Below are 20,471 nucleotides of genomic sequence, written 5' to 3'. Positions count from 1 at the left end.
ATGTGTTTTGTGATATTGGGCGATATAAATAATTTTGATTTGATTGCTGCGTTATTAAAATGTGTTGTGCTTGAAGGAAGTCCAATTTTTAAGAGTAGTGGGGGTACAATATATGTTGAGTGTTTATGAAAACCATAAATATACCTGAGCAGTTGAACAAGAGTAGCACTGATCTGTAACAGGTTTGAACACAGATCCACTGTCAGTTATTGGCTGAAATGGAAGCTCTCCTCCGGTGCGTTGCTGACACCATGTGGCCATCGCTGCATGTGTGAAAGGCTGCCATTTGTTGCTTTGTACAGTACCCTCATCACCAAGCAGATGTCCCCTCTCCCCTCCTAGTGTGCCTAGTTTCCCCCCTCAAGTCTGTAAGAAAACAAGCCTCAAGTTTAGAGATTTCGGAAAGTAGATGCATTTGCTTGAGTTAGAAATTAAATAACTACAATAATCAGCCTCGGTAAGCATGACTCTGAAACATCTCCAATGCCTCCATTTTTTTTAATTAATTCTTCTACAGTATACAAATATTCACACACAAAATGTTCTCAAAAAAACCCTAATGTCTCGTAAACATTCATATCCTCCTCTTGCAGTTCTGTCTTGTATCCTTCATTGTGTGGTTTTGCCACAACTTTCCTATATTTTTTTTCTTCTAAAAACAGAGGATCCTCGCCTCCCGCAGACACACCTCGTACACAGCATCATTTTATCGTGTCACGTTTTCTTGACGTGACCCCCCGTCGTGTTGAGCTGCAGCCAGGTCCAGGATGAAGGGGAAACGAGGCAGAAATCACAGTGTGAAGCAGGAGCTTTTGACATCAGTGCGCTCGGTGCAGGCCCAGGAGGAGGGGAAAAGGAACAGGGACCGTATTGCATGGGTCGGCTTCGAGCTTAGTGTGGGATGGGGGGGCGGTGTGTCAATGACATTTGGATCAAATAGTTCCTTTTTCAAACAGACAATCCTTAGTGTTTTTTTTTTGTATCCTGGAAACAAACGTACAGTGGAGACTGACTTCCTGGCACCACTCAGGTCTCCTTAAATATGAATATGGCACTCCAACCGCAAAAGAAATCTGGTAGTGACACCACATTTTAAAGGGGGGACAATGTATTTAAGACAAAGATTGAAATTGGTATTGCTACAGGACACAGTTAATCAAGTAAAAAGGGACAGATAGATTATAGGTAAAATGACTGGTGCGGGTTAAATCTGCATATTCAATAAACTCTCCTCGGTAAAGATCAGTTCATACAGTAGGAACCCCCCGCCAATAAAAATCTATTTAAAAACATCTATAAGAACATAATCATGTGAAAACAAAGTATATATATATTTATATATATTGAGACATCCATGAGCAGTGGCATTGAAGAAGCGTCAGATAGTTTTGTCTCTGGCGTTATGTGCTGCCTCTCCACTGCCGTTGCCCATGGCTTCCTCATCTCTATAACTTTATTCAATATGTACTCCGCAAGCAGCGGCGCTTTCCTAAAATACCAGGAAAGCAGTAGTGCAACAAACTTTTAGCAGGATTTATTTTCAAGTACGTGAGTTTAGGACTCAAACACTTCGTAAAATGCAATCCATAATCTGAGCGGGGAGGAGGAGTTGGTAATCTTAAAAGAAAGAAGACCTTTTTTCTGATGATGACATATTGCCCACAGTATTGAGTAAGTTCACATGTAATGTAATGTGACGCTGTTCCTACTGGAAGTGTGATTAAAGTACTTCCAGTAGGAACATCATCCTGTGCTAAACAATACAGATGGACTGCACCTTTAGACCCTTACACACTTTTTGGTTCACACCAAAACGAATAGCGAGCAGGTCATGTGTTTACGCTGTCTGGACGACAACTATCGTGACCGTTGAACTTTCCTTGACCTTTCCTTGACCTTTCCTCGGCCCTTGCAGGTTTTCCTGTGAGGCTATGAGTGAACTAAATAAAAAGGCATTATTGAAAAATAAGGCTACCAGTCCGAGGCGTTTTAAGGCACCCAGACTGAGCTACATTCCATCTTTGACGACAAAAAGAAGAAAATACCAGAGAAGATGTTTTAGCTTACAGTGATGTCCATTTTTTTTGTTTTTTTTAGTATTGGGGCTAAAACGACTCTTTATATTTGATTTCTTTCTCTCGCTATCTCAAGTTTTATTTCTTCTTCTTAAATAAGCTTTTGATTTTAGAGGAGGAGCGCTTGATTTTCTCTCCATTGTCGCTGGAGTCCTGGGAGGAGGTGCTCTGGAGCTTGTACTCCCGTCCCACGCCTGAGTCCAGGGAGGTGAGGGAGGGGTTGCGGCCCTTGTTGGGCAGCATGCTGGCGGGCAGCTGGCTGTAGCTGTAGGACTTCTCCAGGATGCCGTTGTACATTCCTTTGCCCGTGGGAGAGGTGGCGTTCCCCTGGGAGAAGGTCATGCTCTGGGACTCTGGGATGGAGCGGGTGATGTCTGGCGAGCCTCTGTGGGGGAACGGGTGGTGCTCCAGGGCCGGGGAGGGGGAGCCGGAGGGGGTGCTGGCCTGGTGGGGCAGAGGAGGAGGCGTGGAGTCCCTGAGGCTGCTGCTGCTGCTGCTGCTGGGGGTGTGGGGGGTGTGGGTGGAGGCGGGCAGCTCCATGTTCTCCCTCTGGGCGAACAGCAGCAGCTCCTCGCGGGAGATCTTGCGGTACGGGGTCTCCGAGCCCGGCGTGCAGGGGTTGTGCAGCTGCTTGCGGCTCATGGAGGAGCCGAGAGAGTCTGTGTCGGAGCAGCACTCCTGAGAGGGGTCCCTGGGGTCCCTGGGGTGGGGGGGGGGGGAGAAAATAGTGTCATACATAAAAAACGGAAATAGATTTTTCTTTCTGGCACTTTTAAGTTTTTTTAAAGTATATGATTTGCCATGGAGGTTAGCGGTACCCTCCATAATGTGGGGATTTTTTACAGCTCACTAAAGAGCAAAATCTATATTTTAAAAAATCATTCAAATTCAACTGGCTCATTTCATTTCAACTGGTTTTGGTAATATAAATTCACTTTTTAAAAAGGGAATTTGTCAAATGTAAGCACATTATAAATGGAAGGAGAAGTTACAATTTCAGGGCATTTTTTGTGAGGGGCCATATATGTAAATCCACTATTAACAGGTTTATTTTAATCTTTATTATACTTGCATGATAACATTTTGCTTAATGAAATTACTACAAACAATTAGAGGCCCAGAAGCAATCAGGCAAATCTCACCATGTGTCAGAAAGTACCAACAATTGTGGGATTGTTTGCAGGCAATAGAAATTAAAATGTACCATTAATGCTTCATGTAATATTAACGGCCACAACTTTTCTTCAACGCGTCCTACATTAGCTAGTTTTGGCATCAATTTACAAGAGCTTCTCATTACATAAGAAATAAAATTGTATGCTGCCGATACATATATTTTTAATCTCATATTTTTATTTATTTTTTACGTGTTTTCATTAGTTACTATTCGTCATGAATTAAAGTGGACACAAGATCTAAGTAATGAGATATATGAGTTAGACATTGAAACATCACACAGGAGGAGATTCATGCATCGTGAAAGCATCAGTGAGAAAGTCTGGATTAAACACCTGTGAGTCCAAACTGTAAAGCCATTCCGCGGCGTCCCGGCCACCGCTACATACCCCCTCCTATCCGAGCTGAACATGATATGTTCGTCGTCGGCCTCGGAGCGATAGGAGAGGGACGAGCTGGCCATGGAGAGCAGGTCGGGGTCCGGGGACATCAGCGAGGACTGGGGGGAGCTCAGCAGGCTGCGGCGGGACCGGCACAGGCTGCTGCTGCGGGTCAGAGAGGGCCGGATCAACGTGGCCGCTGGGGGGGGGGGGGGGGGGGGGGGGGGGGAGAGGGGGAGGAAACGGGGTGTTATAATTAATTTTTCCACTATAAAATTAAGCAAGGGGATGTACTATGAAACAATATGAAGTCATTTATATGGATATATGATAATGATAATAACTATAATAAATTAATAATTGTTGGAATAGTAGAATAAATAATAACATAGCTTGCAATATGATTTCTTGCACTGTACACCGCTTTTAACGCATGTCGTAAACTCCTCCGTTCTCCTACTCACTAGTGAACTGCGGAATGATGGGAGGCGTGTCCTCGTCCAGGTCGTCCACCCCTCCTGCGATGGGGTAGGGGGGCACGGAGACTCTGGGCATGACCACCCAGCTGTGGTCGGAGTAGAGGCTGGCCGTCAGGCTGGGCAGCCCCGAGTTGTTGACCACGGGGAAGTTGCAGAGCTTCTCGATCTGCTGCCAGCGGTGCAGACGCTCCCTGAGGCACGCCGTCACCTCCGACAGGGATTTCCTAAAAAAACACAATGGAGAGAGGAGGGTACGTTTATTTAACCTGGCAGATATTAGAGTGATAGAGACATTGGGTTTCAGAGCCAGTAAGAAGCTTAGTTTGCTTTGATTTGTCAGGAGGGTTTGGGCACACAAGCCTGCTGGTTATATTACGATATTGGCATGCAGGGGGTTTCACTTTATTCCCTTTATACATTTTTTCATTCCCTTTTGGCTTTTGAAAACAAAGGAATTCTTTATCTCAGCCTGAATTATACAAGCCTTCTGAATTGATCAAACATATCTAGAATAAAAGTTGGGGTGTCTACCTCAGAAATGTAATAAAATCAGATGTGTGCATGAACATAGTACAGTTAGTAAAGGCTTTATTTACAGTATCAGATAAATAGGAGTAGCACATACAGTACATGCTAAGTAATATATACCGCAGATAATACTACAGCTGCTGAATCTTATTATTATTGACTAAACCTTGCTTGACATTGTATTCAACATGACCTTCCCTATAATATGTCATATCAATAAGTACTGTCATTTGTTGACATTATTGCAACGGACAATAAATCCTCCTGTTAGGTTGCACACATTGTTGACCTCCAGCTACTGTGTGCGTGTGCGTGTGCGTGTGTGTGTGTGTGTGTGTGTGTGTGTGTGTGTGTGAGCTTCTTACTTTGCTTCTAGTATCTTGTGGTCCACCTCATCCAGTGATGAGCTGTGGGCTACATGGAGGGTTCCAAACACAGACCCTCTTTTCTTCTTGATTTTCTCTGCCTGAGGTTCAGAAACACACAACACAGAGAAGACTTATTTCAGCTCGTCTAAAAATAAACTAATTTCTGGCCATAATTAGTTGGTAAGGCCAGCCTTTCTGCTTTACACAGCTTCTAAACAATACAGCTCGTCTCCCAGAGAGCAGACTGAGCCTCTGATTTACTGCTCTTTCAAGAGATGAACAAGACTGTGTACTTTAGCTTGGGAAAGGCTGCATAAAAAGTCTGTATTTTGGCAGCTTTTGATTCGTTTGTCTCCTGCCAGACAACACCCAGGACATTAAAAGTCTCTTAGCAGAAAGACAAATCTAATGTAAGCTAATCTTTTAAAATTCCACATCATTCAATCCACAATCCAAATACAGTGAGTGAGTTATGTCCACATCACATGTTCACAATCTGTGTATAAATATATGAGGTTACCTCTTCTTTGGCGACGGAGAGCTGGAACTCAGCGCTCTGTTTCTTGATGTTGTAGTACTGGACTTCCACCTCGTGTGTGAGCTGGAGCCACTTCTGCAGAGCTTCGGGCACCGAGCGCTCCGAGTGCATCTCCTTCTCCGCTCGCTTCAGGGCCTTTCGAACCTACGGAGGAGGAACGCGATACATCAGGGTCCAGCTCGGGTTATGTTCACTGCACATCATTTAAAAACATCCTGAAATGCTGTAAGTTAGGGGGAATTGATCAGAATCAGAATACCTTTAGATGTACATTGTTACGAGAAAATGAGTCCAATCCTGGCTCAGGAACTCTAAGATATGTTAGTATATATTTTATGCTATATGAAAGTGAAAGTAGTGATTTCTTTTTTTCATTTAACAAGAAAAATACCAGATTATCTTTTCATTTCAAGGCTTTTTAGCAGCAGTGATGTGTCTGCGTCGAATACACTGGCCTTTTGAGGTGAATATGTAAATACCCTGCATTTGATTTGAATAATGAATGATTAGAATGTGTTTGTGTGGGAGGTGCTACCTGTACTAGCTCTTCCTCGGCGTATTTCAGCCGGCTGAGTTCACACTCGGCGCCCTCCCTCAGCTCTCGCAGCCGGTGAGCCTCCGTCTTTGCGCCGTTGATCTCATCTCGCATCTTCTGCTCCAGGGTCTGCTTCTCCACGGCCACCGTCCGGTTCTCCTCCTGCGCCTTCTCCAGCCTGGGAGATGAGAGGTTGTTTTTTTTTTTTTTATTTAGACAGTTTATACATCCGAGAAACAAACAAACTGAGTAGAAGCGGGAGGGCAGAAAGCATAGTTTATACAGAGGTAGCCCACCCGTTAGTCATCCAGTTGGAGGATAAAGAAAAAAAATCCTATTCAAAATGCTATATATACTTACATATGTACACTTATACATACATACACACATTTCCAGGGTGAAAATTAAATAATAATAAAGTAAATAAAATAAAATAAAATCCTACAAGTCCATGTTCAGATAACAAGACAGTTTAATTTCTCATCCTATTTTCATGTAAACTTTGATAATTATGATAATAGTCATTATAATTATTATAGTATTTAGAATTATAATTATTGTTATTATCATTATCATATATCCATATCATCTTTTTTTATATATTTTTAAGTTAATCCAAAAGCACAAGACATTTTAACACGCACCAGGATGGACAAGCTACGAAAGTGATATCTAAGGTCTATTTTTTTGTGTGTGTACATCTCCTTCTCTTCTCTCACCGGCTCTGCAGGTCCATGAGGCTCTGCTCAGCGTTTTGCAGACTCTCCAGATCCTTCATCATCTGAGAGATGTGCACCTTGCTGGACTTGTTCTGCACGTAGGCGAACCAGCAGCCCCCGACACCTATCACTATGGAAACCATCAGGACAAAGTCTTTCAACCAGTTGTGTTGCGGACCTGCAGAGAGAGGGAGAAAGGAGACGCGGTTATTGAATTGTTCTGGCTTCAAAAACTGAGAGTGTGGGCCAACACATGACCCTAGTAAAGATGGTTTTTCATGTTTCATTGAAATACTTACGTAGAGGAGGGCCGAAAAGCACCGCGTCTAGTGCCTTTAGATTAAGCTTTTGTTTATGCCGCTGGTCTAATATCTTCAACTGCATCGACATAAACGACGGTTCATTTGCCGCCATTCTGAAATATGGAGAGGGAGAAAAATCAGCATTGAAAACCGAGTTCCTTTCCACACAGTCAGACTCCAGTGTGTATTGGTTTTGAAATGTACAGAGTAAAAACATGTTGTTTAAATGTTTCGATGTAGCGTTAGCAGGGTCATATAAAAGGTTAGATTTAGGGCTTGAGCATGGTGTTAATAGTTAGCATGAATAACATTTAAAAAAGATCCATGAGTCTTTACTGCTGTCGTGTTTTCAATTTTCTCAACCACCCCTTAAACCACTATTACTTCAAACAAATGCTTTATTTTAAGTTATTGTTCAAAGATCTTGACATTCATACAGATTATGGAACTGCTTCAATTATTACACTATTTACCAAATCTGTTCAAGTTGAAAAACTAATTGGGACCCAGGGAAAACTGCTTGAATGGATCATTTACTCGTCAGTTTTGAATTTGCCCGCGTTGAATTTTCAGGAGATGCTTCATATTTGTTGCTGCAGAATACAGAACTGTAGGTTAAAGTCACTTCTTGGAACTGACATTGTTGAATATTTGTGCAGCACGTACTGTATCACACACAAACCTCCAGCATTAACAGAGCCAGTGTGAATATATCGAAGCCCCACCACCACCATCTTAAAGGCTCAGACAACATGGCAGCCTGTGGAAACTGAAGCCCCTCGCAGTGACATCACTTCATGAGTCAGCGCTCATCAGCCCAGTGGCGAAACATGAGACCCCTTTAATAACCCCAACTCCCCCCCCCCTTGCAGCGAGTCACATTCCACAAGTGTCCCAGTGTCGGCTCTGGGATGACTTAGTTACTTGTTAACGGTTCCATATCAACTGGGAGTATTGGATATATGAGTGTTTTTAAAATACTAAAATGTGATATGATTAGCTACACAGGTCAAATATTCAACTTTTTCCCACTGTGTTGCCTTTTATGTCCAGCAGTGGGCAGCATTAAACAGAGTAAAGCAAACTGAAGGTGCCTTTGTGTATTGTAATAAAGACCATAATGGTAATAAGTGCTCCTAAACACACTTTACTGCTCACCAACATCTTAATTAGAGGCAGAGAAATGACATGAAGCCCTCGCAACATCTGCCATAAAGATATGTATGAGTGTTGATTTCATTACGGGCGTTACTGAAGGAGAGAATGAACGCTCAGCTCCTGTGAGCCATGAGGTGTGTGACACTTTGTGAGTGGTACAAACCGAGGTAAAGTGTTCCCCGTGACTCTGAAGTCCCGGAAGTGCCTCTCGTACTGCGGCAGCTCCACGGACTCCTTCAGCCACTCCACCGCGTGATCCACCGTCCAGTTGTGGACTGAAGAGGAGAGAAAAGAGAGAAATGGACGACATTCGGTTACTGTTAGCTGACGCTTTTATCAACAGGAAGGTCCTTTACTTTAATAAAAGTGCAGATACAATAAGCAAAAGTCCATGCGACCACTATCTAAACAGATAAATTTACAGGATAAACAAGTTCTGCGACACACATTTATACACTTAACTTTGTTTTTTTAACTAATATCGCCCAGGGAAATCACTCTGTTATGAAACCATTACCAACACAAAGACCGCTTGTGAACCCCACAACTCTGCATGGATTGGTTTTGAAATGTACAGAGTAAAAACATGTTGTTTAAATGTTTCGATGTAGCGTTAGCAGGGTCATATAAAAGGTTAGATTTAGGGCTTGAGCATGGTGTTAATAGTTAGCATGAATAACATTTAAAAAAGATCCATGAGTCTTTACTGCTGTCGTGTTTTCAATTTTCTCAACCTCCCCTTAAACCACTATTACTTCAAACAAATGCTTTATTTTAAGTTATTGTGCAAAGATCTTGACATTAATACAGATTATGGAACTGCTTCAATTATTACACTATTTACCAAATCTGTTCAAGTTGAACAGGACTGTTTAAAAATTTTTTTTTTATTAATTAATCAAAAAAATTAAATGCTGAAAATTATAATATTTCTATTTAAAGAAAATAAGTAAAATATCATAATGGCTATTCAATATTTACCAAAACCTGTACGTCATGGCGCAACTGGGAGACTTGATAATAACTTAGGGACACTTTGCAGATTGTTTACACTGAGCAGAGAGAAGGGGACAAGAGAGGTTGTAATTCATAGTTGTAAACATTTAAAAAGTAAGATATGTATAACACGTGGAGTCTTCTTTTTTCAGTATTTGTAACACTTGTGGGAGCACGTAGAAAGTATATATTCAATCACGATTTTTTTTTTCTTGTTCCTTTAACGATTTTGACATTCTTATAGTGAAAATTAGATTGATCCAACTTTCACGTTGCTTCCTTTGAGCCAGAGCGGTAACAACTGAGAAAAGAAAATGCATATTGTAAAAAAAACGCACTATGAAGCATGTTGAAAAACCTGTTGGGCAGCCACATAGCTCCTGACATATTTTCAGAGTGATGAACAAATATTGGCACGTACAGGCTGAGAGTGACAGACTGCGTGCGGGGGGGGGGGGGAGTTTGAAGATAAACTAAAAAGAGTACTTTGGGTTAAATGCTGTACCTTCCCCTCAGACATTTAAATATGAGAAGAGGAAGAGGAAGTGGAGCTCTTTAAATGAGTTGAAATGATATGATTACAAATGTTAGTGTGATCAAAATTTAAATTGCCCCTGAGCTGCGTAACAAAATAAAATAAATACAGCCCTTTAACCATAACTGAGTGTTTGCGTACTTTTAGTCCTTTCTCTCACCAACACTTCATTAAAAGGTAAATAGTCTCTCGAGTGCGCTCATCGTGGTTCACTTTTCCTGGAGCCCTTAAAGCAGAAGTCAATGAGTTTCCCAGAGAATTGGATGAGATGTAACTTCTACATTACGACGGTGACTCGCTGCTCTTATGAGAAACCACCCCTGTGTCACATGTTATATTTATATAGGGAAGTCTGTCTCCTGCTTATTGTGCAGCCTAGGGAAGGAACCACACATTGATGTTAGACAATGCTGATATTAGGGAGGGAGGCTGTGGCGCAGTGGGCTAGTGCGTTGGTTCAAAACCCACTGCAGTCAGCATGTCGTTGTGTCCCTGGGCAAGACACTTCACCCCAAATTGCTCCTGTGGGGATTGTCCACAGTATTGAGTATGTAAGTCGCTTTGGATAAAAGCGTCTAACAAGTAACATGTCATGTAATATTATTCATTTGATTATGAATTAATTCATTTGTAATTATTTAATTTTTCAGTTTTATTTTCTCCTTAATAATAATGTAAACAGTAATGTATGTATTTGTTATTGTTTTACTTTCCCATTTATTTTATCTATTAATACAAAAATAATTTATAGATTTTTGGAAATATTTGCAATTATTTCATTTTCCTATAAAAAAAAAAAAAAAAAGTAACAAAAATTGGACAGATAATAATTTATTTGTGTTTTTGTTATTATTCTACTTTGTATTATCTTGTCTCCATTAAATAAAAAAAGCTTTGTATACATTTATTTATATTTTGTATTATTATTATTCAATCTTTTCTTCTCTTGTATCTAATCATTTAGGCCAGGGGTGTCAAACTCAATTTAATCGCGGGCCACATCAGCATTAGGGCTGCACTCAAAGGGCCGGTTGCAACTTTAAGACAATATAAATATATATATATAAAATAATGTATTATATTACATGATTGCCTCTGCATTGGATTATTATCAGATAGGGTAATAACTTCATAATTAACTATGTCTGAAAGCAGAAGTCTGGGGCAAATAATTACAAGTCTCTTCAGTGAGAATGTCACAAAATGATTTTAAAAGAAAAGCCAAATTCTGGGAAAAAAGTCAAAATCAAAAAAAATAAGTGACATTTAAAAAAAGGAAGTGACATTTAAAAAAAAGAGTCAAATTCTGAGGAAAGGGCACATTCTAAGAAAAAAAGCATATTTAGAAGAAGAAAAGTCAAATTCTGAGAAAAAAAGTCTAATTTGAGATGCATTGTGGGACATGTTTATGGGCAACGTGCTTCTGTAAATCATCATGTAACCGTATAATAAACATATAATATTCTTTGCAAGCTCTTGTGTGGCCACAGAAGATGAAGTCACGGGCCGGATTTGGCCCCCGGGCCTTGAGTTTGACACCCCTGACTTAGGCACTTTGTTATGCTTCATCGTAAAGTAATGTGTATAATGTTATTTGTAAGTATTGCAGCCGTGATAGCACCAAGTGATCTAAGATCTATCAAGGAGAGAGAGTAGAAAATAGTTGATATCTATTCATACCCATGTGATTTGTCCCTGTTATCTCCATCGCAGAGACAGTCTGGGATATTTTAAAGCAAGGGCATAACATCTGTGTTTATCCATCTCTCTTTAGGAGTGAACAAATAAAATAAAACAATCCTTCTCTGACTCACTCCCAGGTATGTTGTCCTTTCGACTGGAGCACTAAATGTGTCTGTGACCTTGGGGCAGTGACTCTTGGTTTACCTTCGGAGGCCTTCCAGCCCTTCCACAGCTCCTCCACGGTGATGTGCTGGTCCTCACGGTGCAGGTTGCTGTGCTTGTTGGTCTGCTGCTGTTTCATGTCTTCTATTATAAACTAGGGGAAAAAAGGGAAACAGAATTGAGTTTCCTGAGCTTTTCAGATCACCTGTAGCTGTGTCGGATTACAGGCTTTTAACATGAGAAGAGAAAGAACTGTGTGTGGGTGGTTGTGTGTGTGTGTGTGTGTGTGTGTGTGTGTGTGTGTGTGTGTGTGTGTCCTCCTTTGGTAGCTCAGAACCAAATGCCCTTCAGAGAAAGCTATAGCTCAAACCCCACCATCGGTTTACAGCCTTTTAACATGAGAAGATAAATAACTGTGTGTGGGTGTGTGTGTGTATGTGTGTGTGTGTGTGTGTGTGTGTGTGTGTGTGTGTGTTTATGTGTGTGTCCATGTGTGGGTTTGACAGAGAGCTGCAGAGAGTTGGCTTTGCCTTAAAGTCTGGCTTTGGATCACACACACACACACACAGACACACACACTTTCTTTTTGCTCACTTTTCTTCCTTTTAGGGACTTTGAAAAGAGAAGGAGACCCATGGTGGAGGCACCACTTCCACCTGGGTGTGTGTGTGTGCGTACTTGTGTGTGTGTGTGTGTGTGTGTGTGTGTGTGTGTGTGTGTGTGTGTGTGTTTCTGGCTGTCCTCCTTTGGTAGCTCAGAACCAAATGCCCTTCAGAGAAAGCTATAGCTCAAACCCCACCGAGCAATTGCCAGAACAGTTCATGCACAGAACAGAACAGGACGTGCATGCATATGTGAATGTGTGTGTGTGTGTGTGTGTGTGTGTGTGTGTGTGTGTGTGTGTGTGTGTGTGTGTGTGTGTGTGTGTGTGTGTGTGTGTGTGTGTGTGTGTGTCTGTCCTTGGCATAAACCTAAAACGTTACACCTCCTGTCTACTTCTTAATTCAGACAGCAGCCCTGCGTTTGATAGCTCATTAGCCTTTGGTGTTACTAATGTTACTTTGCTGATGGGTAATGGCCTAAATCAGGGGTGTCAAACTCAAGGCCCGGGGGCCAAATCCGGCCCGTGACTTCATTTTCTGTGGCCCCACAAGAGCTTGCAAAGAATATTATATGTTTATTATACGGTTACATGATGATTTACAGAAGCACGTTGCCCATAAACTACATGTCCCACAATGCATCTCAAATTAGACCTTTTTCTCAGAATTTGACTTTTTTTTTTCTAAATATGCTTTTTTTCTTAGAATGTGCCCTTTCCTCAGAATTTGACTATTTTTTTTAAATGTTACTTTATTTTTAAATGTCACTTCCTTTTTTTAAATGTCACTTCTTTTTTTTGATTTTAACTTTTTTCCCAGAATTTGGCTTTTCTTTTTAAATCATTTTGTGACATCCTCACTGAAGAGACTTGCAATTATTTGCCCCAGACTTCTGCTTTCAGACGTAGTTAATTATGAAGTTATTACCCTATCTGATAATAATCCAATGCAGAGGCAATCATGTAATATAATACATTATTTTATATATATATATTTTTATATAGTCTTAAAGTTACAACCGGCCCTTCGAGTGCAGCCCTAATGCTGATGTGGCCCGCGATTAAATTTAGTTTGACACCCCTGGCCTAAGTTATATAATGAGAAGCGCGAAATGACTTAACAAATTGATGTCTGTGTGGCTTTATAACTAGCTTGCTATAAGTACACTGCTGTTGCCAGACTAGCATAAAAAACAAGGCCGGGTAGCTATGTTACCTATGCGAAAAACAACACTTTTAAAATGACCTTTCTTCTTTTGTATGGATTAAAAATATGAAACAACACATTATATCACAACTAATGAAGTTAAGAGGTGCTTGTTTATTTTCTACTTTGGTGTGAGCTAGGCTATCTTTTATTACATTACATACTCAATACTGTGGACAATCCCCACAGGAGCCATTTGGGGTGAAGTGTCTTGCCCAGGGACACAACGACATGCTGACTGCAGTGGGATTTGAACCTGTGACCCCCTGATCCGAACACCAACGCACAACCCACTGCGCCACCCACCTCCCTTTTATCCTGCTTCTAGCTCATTAACGGGGGTAATATCTATGTTTTTGTTCAACTCTTAGCAAACAAGCTAATATCCAAAATTGTGAAACGATTCCCTAAATACATTTTTTTTTAAAACACGTCCTCCTTTAAAGGCCCATACCATTTCTAACTATGCCTTAATACGTAAATATCTGTGTATAAACCTATAGTACTTCAAGCATGTTTTTATATTCTATGCAGAAGTGCTATGCAACAATCTATACAATATAAAGGTCTGCAGCTACTGTAGGTGGGGACATATTAAGATAAGCATAGCTGGTAGAATCACTAGTGTAACAAAGTGTAACATTCCTGACACTAATTTTGATCAAAGCGGAGCTGAATCTGTGGTTCTGTGTTGCTTGTTCATTTCAGCAGCAAACACGAATGTGCAACAAACTCAGAGATGTGTCAAAAAGAAAATGAATGGTGTAAAACTGACTGTCGTCGCTGGAGCTAAAGGTTGTTTTTGACACCTCGCATCATCATGAAGCACAATAGGCACAGATCAATGGGTTGAACATCTGACTCGATAGAGCACACCCAGTTCTCCACACAGCTTGAAAATATGTCATGTGCCTCCGCTGAGACAGATGTTATCATCACTGCTCGACTGCACCAAATCCCTTTGAAGTAGTCCTAAAAGCATTTGAAGCTACGTCTCGGACGGCTCCATTTATCATGACATGCATGCCTTTTTCAAAACCCGCCCGTACTCTCTCACATCTATACTGCGTCTGCTGGGAGCTTGACATTGAATAAATAATGGCAGTCTGGTGGCAGCGAACGTTTCCAGCTCTGGATGCATTTTTCCTGTCTCTGAGAGAAAATGTCACCCTGTGATCCAGACATGGTTTGGAATCACTCGTGAGATTCACTTCTGGAGCTTATTCTAGAAATGGGGGGTTGTCATAGTGAAGAAACAATTGTGTACTCCTTTGTGAAGACAACATCTGGCATATTTGGCATCAAAGTGATTACTGGACATCAGAAAATGTGCGTGTAGTTCAGGATCAATGTCAATCATGCCTGTCCGTGTAGAGATCTCTCTCTTCATTTGAAAGTCAACTGTTTTATCAGCAGTCCATTTTACACACAAACCTGGCATGACGCGGGGTATTAAAACACACTCAATGACATGTGACCATCTTAAGCCAATCATGGGTAAATATCATGTAGGTGAAGTGGCAATGCATACAAAACCTAGGTCTAAAAAAAATTGCTTTTCAACCCCATAATCAAAGTTTTTCTTTGGGGGGGGGAGACAATTACTTTCTTTATTTCTCTCAAAAGATATAAACAAGTAAGATTTATTACTTAAAGGTAGGGTAGGTAATTCACTTCAGAAACACTTGTTATATTCCATGGAATGCTCTTAACATCCCGATAGCAATGAATACATTAAATGCTTTGACAATAAATATATACAAATATTTCATCTGTGGAAGCTGTGGCGCTGTAAAAAGCTAGACCCCGGCCCGCGGCAGATAACTGGATGTCCTACCTGCCTGTCAGCCTTCCATCTCGTGCACAAACTTATCTCGTGCCCTCATTGGTCATGTGCGCGTTCGTGTGTGTTGGAGGAGGGGCTCTGTAAGGAAGTGGCAGATTTATTTCGGCTGCGTACTTTCAAATTCTAGCGCACTCGAGCTGGTTTCTACATTCTTACCTACTCTACCTTTAAAATATGACATCACTTTAATATAAACTCAACATTGGTGATTTAGCTTAAAAATACCTGAATCGTACATCTCTGGTCAAATTGACCAAATTCCTCCTTGAGGTATTTTGTCATAAACCAATATATTGGACAGATTAAAATGGTGTCCCTATTATACATTAAATTGTCATGACTGTTCATCCTGAGGGGTGCATGAATGTGTTAACTAATATACTCCGTGGAAACTAGAGGAGAAGTCAGGGAATCGTCAAAGTCATAAGCATTCATCTTCTGGTAACAATGAATATCTGTAGAAAATGTCATGGCAACCAATCTGATTTTTGTTGGAACGAATTGGTGGACTGACCGAAATTCGCACTTCAGATTTCAATTGAAAGTAAAAATATCTGTTAAGCTGTTGTTGTGGCTTGTGTCCCCCTCCTGAAAGCTTTTGCTAGGGTCCCCATAGGGTCTGAAAAGCTCTTTCATCACATCAGTAGAGCACCAGGCACTCCGAGGGGCCTGAAAACTTTGCACAGTGTTTTTATTTCCTTCGCCTTCTTCTCACTCAATACAAATGCAAATGAGTTTTCTCGCTGACGTAGACCATGAGCGGACTAAAGGAACCGGCTGTCTGCTGAGTCACTGGAGGGACCACAATGAGTGCAACACCGGTCCAAACAAACGTCTGGCAAAGCCCTTAATGCTCGCGGTGCTTTATGAGGAGTCCTGCTGGCAGAGAGGCAGACCTCGCTGACATTTAACAGAGCGCATGGACGAGAATAGAAAAGGCCTTATTGAAAACGTCTTCCTGTGATCATAAGAACAGCTTTAAATGATTATATTTAGTTATTATTTTAGCTGTCTTTATTTTAACCCCAAATATCCCTCCACTCAAGTGAAATTGGGTAATATATTGTTTTTAGTGGTATTTTTCCCTGTTAGAAATCCATACCTGATCTCGTTATTAAAACACATGCTGTGTAATAGAAAAATAGGCATGGGACGATATATATGTCCAAAATAAATGTGATTGACAAAATTATCCCAATGAAATATGCATCATAGTGTGGTTAAAACTCCTAAAATGGCATTACCACTAACTGGAATCGATCTGGCTGTTTTAAAGAATCAAATATTAAAGGTGGGGTAGGTAAGTTTGAGAAACCGGCTCGAGATACACTTTTTGTTATATTCCATGGAATGCTCTTAACATCCCGATAGCAATGAATATCTTAAGTGCTTTGACAAAAAATCCATAACAAAATGTCATCTGTGGAAGCCGTAATACTGTAAAAAGCACGAAAAATCATTTTAGCCGGCCCGGCTAAAATAACTGGATGGCCTACCTGCCTGTCAGCCTTCCATCTGTGCACAAACTTATCTCGTGCCCTCATTGGTCATGTGCGCGTTCGTATGTGTTGGAGGAGGGGCTCTGTAAGGAAGTGGCAGATTTGTTCCGGCTGTGTATTTTCAAATTCTAGCGATCTCGAGCTGGTTTCTCCAAAATGACCTACCCCACCTTTAATATTGCAACACAGATAGGATACACATATTTTGCTATTTTTGTCCAAAAAAACTGTCCATAAAACCATAATGCATTAGTTCAGAGTGCTTACAAAAATGAGTATATTCTGTAAATATAACATTTATTGCCAGCGTGAAAAATCCTATATTGTCCTTTATTTTGTACAAATAATCCAATGCTATTTGCACTTTTTAACTACTTCTGAACTACTTCCTCTCTTTATCCACAAACTGAGTAAGTGTAATTCATGTGCTGTGATCTCCTTATAAAACTACTAGCAGAGCAGCTTTATAAAAAGTGGTGAGCCGGGCCTATAAAGGTCTTTGTGTGGGGGTCTTGCGGCCTCTGTGGTTAGGAGTTCAGTGGGATAGCTGTGATAATTACAGCCATGGTGTGGAGCCTGGTGAAAATGTAAAAGAAGAAATTCCTGGAAAGTGTTCTCAGTTAGTGTGACAGAGAACATATGGCGCCTTAACGTTGCCTGAGGACCAAGAGTCAGCATTAAGAGACAATCATACCTCCACAGATCCTATAGAGACCGGCTCTGACACACACAGCAGCAAACAAAGACCTATTTGTTCCAATCAGATTCCAGCTTGCGGGGAGCTGGATGAGATCTCTTCCCATGATCCTTTGCGCTCCACAACAGTCAACTGTGACTCTATGCACTTCTGATATCAACTACATCTGTCCACATCTGCTTCAACAGCACACATCAACATTAGTCAAACCCGTCAGTAGTTTGAAAGTGCAGGCTTGATTGATTTATTGTAGTCAATGTTATTATTTCGGGACAAAAGGTAAGCTGTTTTTGATTTATGTAACGTGAGAGCAATTCGGAGCACAACTGATTCATCACAAAAGACAACTGGGCACGCTGGGTTGTGAAACAACCCCCGTACGATAAGGTCTTCCTCGTGCTTTCCCTGATTTTCAGTGAGGCGTGTTGCTTTGCCCAAGATCAAAGTGGCTGTCTTTGCATCACAATGTGCTCTGATTGAAGAAAATGTTCACTTGCCCATATCAAATAAACACTAGGCTTCATAAAAATGTGGCAGAGGTCCTAATTATTTCGCTTTAGAGGGGGTAAATCCTGATAATATATCCATGCAACTAGTATTCGTCCATGTTTTGAATCAGGGCGGTTGGTATATATAAAATGATCCATTACAGTATCTGTCATTTGTCCATTGAAAGCGTCACTGGTTGTTGATTGAATAGCTACTACTGTTGTGAAAACTGTGATTGTTGTCATACGTATACACATCATTGTAAGGCCCTACGCCACAATACAGATTACTGATATTTCGATATTGGGACCGGCCCACTTTCGTATCGCTAGTAAATTCTCAACGGGGGGGGGCGGGGGGGGGGGGTTATGCTAGTGGCTCATCCGACTGGCCCACCTCGGTACCGCAAGTAAATACCGCTAGTAAATTGTCAACGGAGGGGGGGGGGGTGTGCTAGTGACTGATCCGACCGGCCCACATCGTCCGACCGGCCCACTTCAGTACCGGCCCATAGGGATTCGTCCCGAACGTCCCGATGGCCAGTCCGTCACTGCTCTTGTTCCCTCTAGAACATTCCCAGACAAGTCAACAAACACCTTCTCAAATCTCCTTTCTACAGATACAACTGTATCGCCCTAGACGCTCCTCAAGTTTCTTCTGTTCATTACCCGCCCAAACTCCAGTGAGTCATGTCTACAACATGCCTGCACAGATGAAGAACTCACATGCAAGCCTAATTGTTCACCCAGGTTGCTACACATGGCGTGTCAAGGATTAATAAAGTACACACACACACACGCACACACACGCACACGCACACACAAAGACATTGGGCCCTGCTGTGACGTTAGTTGGGTTCTTGTGATTTCAAAGTGATGCAACACCATCTAACCGAGTGTCTCCTTGGCACACGGATCGCCCAAATCCCAGCACCCCGAGGAGAGGACGTGCACCTGCCGCCCTGTGACTCCCCCACACCACCCCTCAAGAGACTTTATAAATACACTTTATTTGACACCAACTCAAATATCATAAAATCATGGGAGTGTATGCAGGGCTGGGAAAAGTATCGAATATTGATATTGTGATGTGAGATTAGATAACGTATTGGATTTTGGAGATAGTATAATAAAGTAGTAGGTGTATGCATCAACATTTTTAAAGGCTACATTACAGTGAAGTGATGTAATTTAAAGTTTTTTGTAGACTGTTCTTGTAGTTCTATTATTTGCCTCTACCTCCAGAAATCAACATTATTTTGTATCACTATTTACATTGTGTCAATATTGCGTTTCATCAATCGTCAACCCAACAATACTGTCAGGAAATGGAGGTATTTGATCAAAACTACTCTTATACACGCTCCAAGTTTATGGCAAAGCTGGTAAATTGGCATTGTGTATCTAATAATCAACCTTTTCCAATTGATTCTGACCAAGAAAGTAAACAAATATGAACTTCACAAGCAGCCAAAGCCTTTTTTTTTTTAATATATACAGCCATAGTGATAGCTCTGTGACGCAACATGTCAGTAAGTACTGTAGTCGTAAAGGGAAGTGGAACTCGTTGGCCGCTCCACATCCGTGTTTGCTCACCATTGTACAGTGCCAATATATTTAAGTACACATCAATGGGTGCTCTTTTTGTGTATGGCCCATTATAACTGACAGCAATTATTGATATACGTCAGTGGTGTGATTAAACATTGTCACATGCTGCAGCAAGAATGACTCAGTTTACATCAAAGCAATCTGTGTGCGTGTACGTTATATGTGTGCTTTTATAAACTGTGAAACATTGCTAGGTTTAAATATGTCAGAGAGAGATCATTTCCCGGTAACTTAGCAACACTGATAGTTGTTAAGTTACAGCGGGATTTTAAGAGTAAAACAAATGTAACTCTTCAGCGCTGCCAGGTGACTCGCTGATAAGGTCGCTTTGTAAACGGTTAATGTGAATTGTATTTGTTTTCATTTCATTGCTTAAACAAACTACTTATGTAAGTTGAAATAGGCTTAGCTTCGGCAAATACAATGTTTTATTAGTCAGATCTTTTTATGTAAGACTTAAGGTGTCTGGTTACTGTATCACATGTACAAATACATGATAAATTACCTGCATTAAATAATTATAAATAAGTGTGTGAAGATGCTTGCAAGGTTGTCTTTTTCTGTCAAGAATATATTACATTTATTGAAAATAAATGATTACATTTGGTTTTATTTATCGGGAGCGTAACATTTACCATCATAAAATATATTACATATTCCCATTTAGGGTTAACCTATTACATTTTATTTCTTTGAATTTTTGTTTTTACAATTACTTAAATAGGTAGAACAAAACGTTTTAATAATCCTATATTTCTTTTAACCACAAAGACCAAAATGGATTGAAAAAATTAATACTTTCAAAAACACATAAAACCGTCCTTTTCATCTTCCACCAGATTGGCCTTTTGCCCAAAATAATATTTTACTGTTGAACATGCTGCTAAT

The 20,471-nt window shown here is 40.8% G+C and overlaps 1 protein-coding gene across 3 annotated transcripts in view; it reads right to left on the bottom strand.

Moving 5' to 3' along the window:
- Window positions 1–484: 484 nt before the first annotated feature.
- Window positions 485–20,471, bottom strand: part of stim2b (stromal interaction molecule 2b) — a 44,533-nt gene continuing 24,546 nt past the window's right edge. Inside the window, exons 3-12 of one of the 3 annotated variants that reach the window (XM_034136901.1) lie at window positions 11,677–11,788; window positions 8,422–8,533; window positions 7,098–7,213; window positions 6,799–6,976; window positions 6,080–6,257; window positions 5,527–5,688; window positions 5,004–5,104; window positions 4,096–4,334; window positions 3,586–3,830; window positions 485–2,783 (exon numbers count right to left, since the gene is read on the bottom strand). In XM_034136901.1, the coding sequence (XP_033992792.1) occupies window positions 2,154–2,783; window positions 3,586–3,830; window positions 4,096–4,334; window positions 5,004–5,104; window positions 5,527–5,688; window positions 6,080–6,257; window positions 6,799–6,976; window positions 7,098–7,213; window positions 8,422–8,533; window positions 11,677–11,788 (2,073 nt within the window). In that variant the 3' untranslated portion in view covers window positions 485–2,153. The remainder of the gene's footprint in view (window positions 2,784–3,585; window positions 3,831–4,095; window positions 4,335–5,003; window positions 5,105–5,526; window positions 5,689–6,079; window positions 6,258–6,798; window positions 6,977–7,097; window positions 7,214–8,421; window positions 8,534–11,676; window positions 11,789–20,471) is intronic. The other 2 variants (XM_034136903.1, XM_034136902.1) reach the window with 2 other exon arrangements.

Source organism: Trematomus bernacchii, unplaced genomic scaffold, assembly GCF_902827165.1.
Source record: "Trematomus bernacchii unplaced genomic scaffold, fTreBer1.1, whole genome shotgun sequence".
Taxonomy (NCBI): Eukaryota; Metazoa; Chordata; class Actinopteri; order Perciformes; family Nototheniidae; genus Trematomus; species Trematomus bernacchii.
This window is presented reverse-complemented; position numbering and strand designations above follow the sequence as displayed.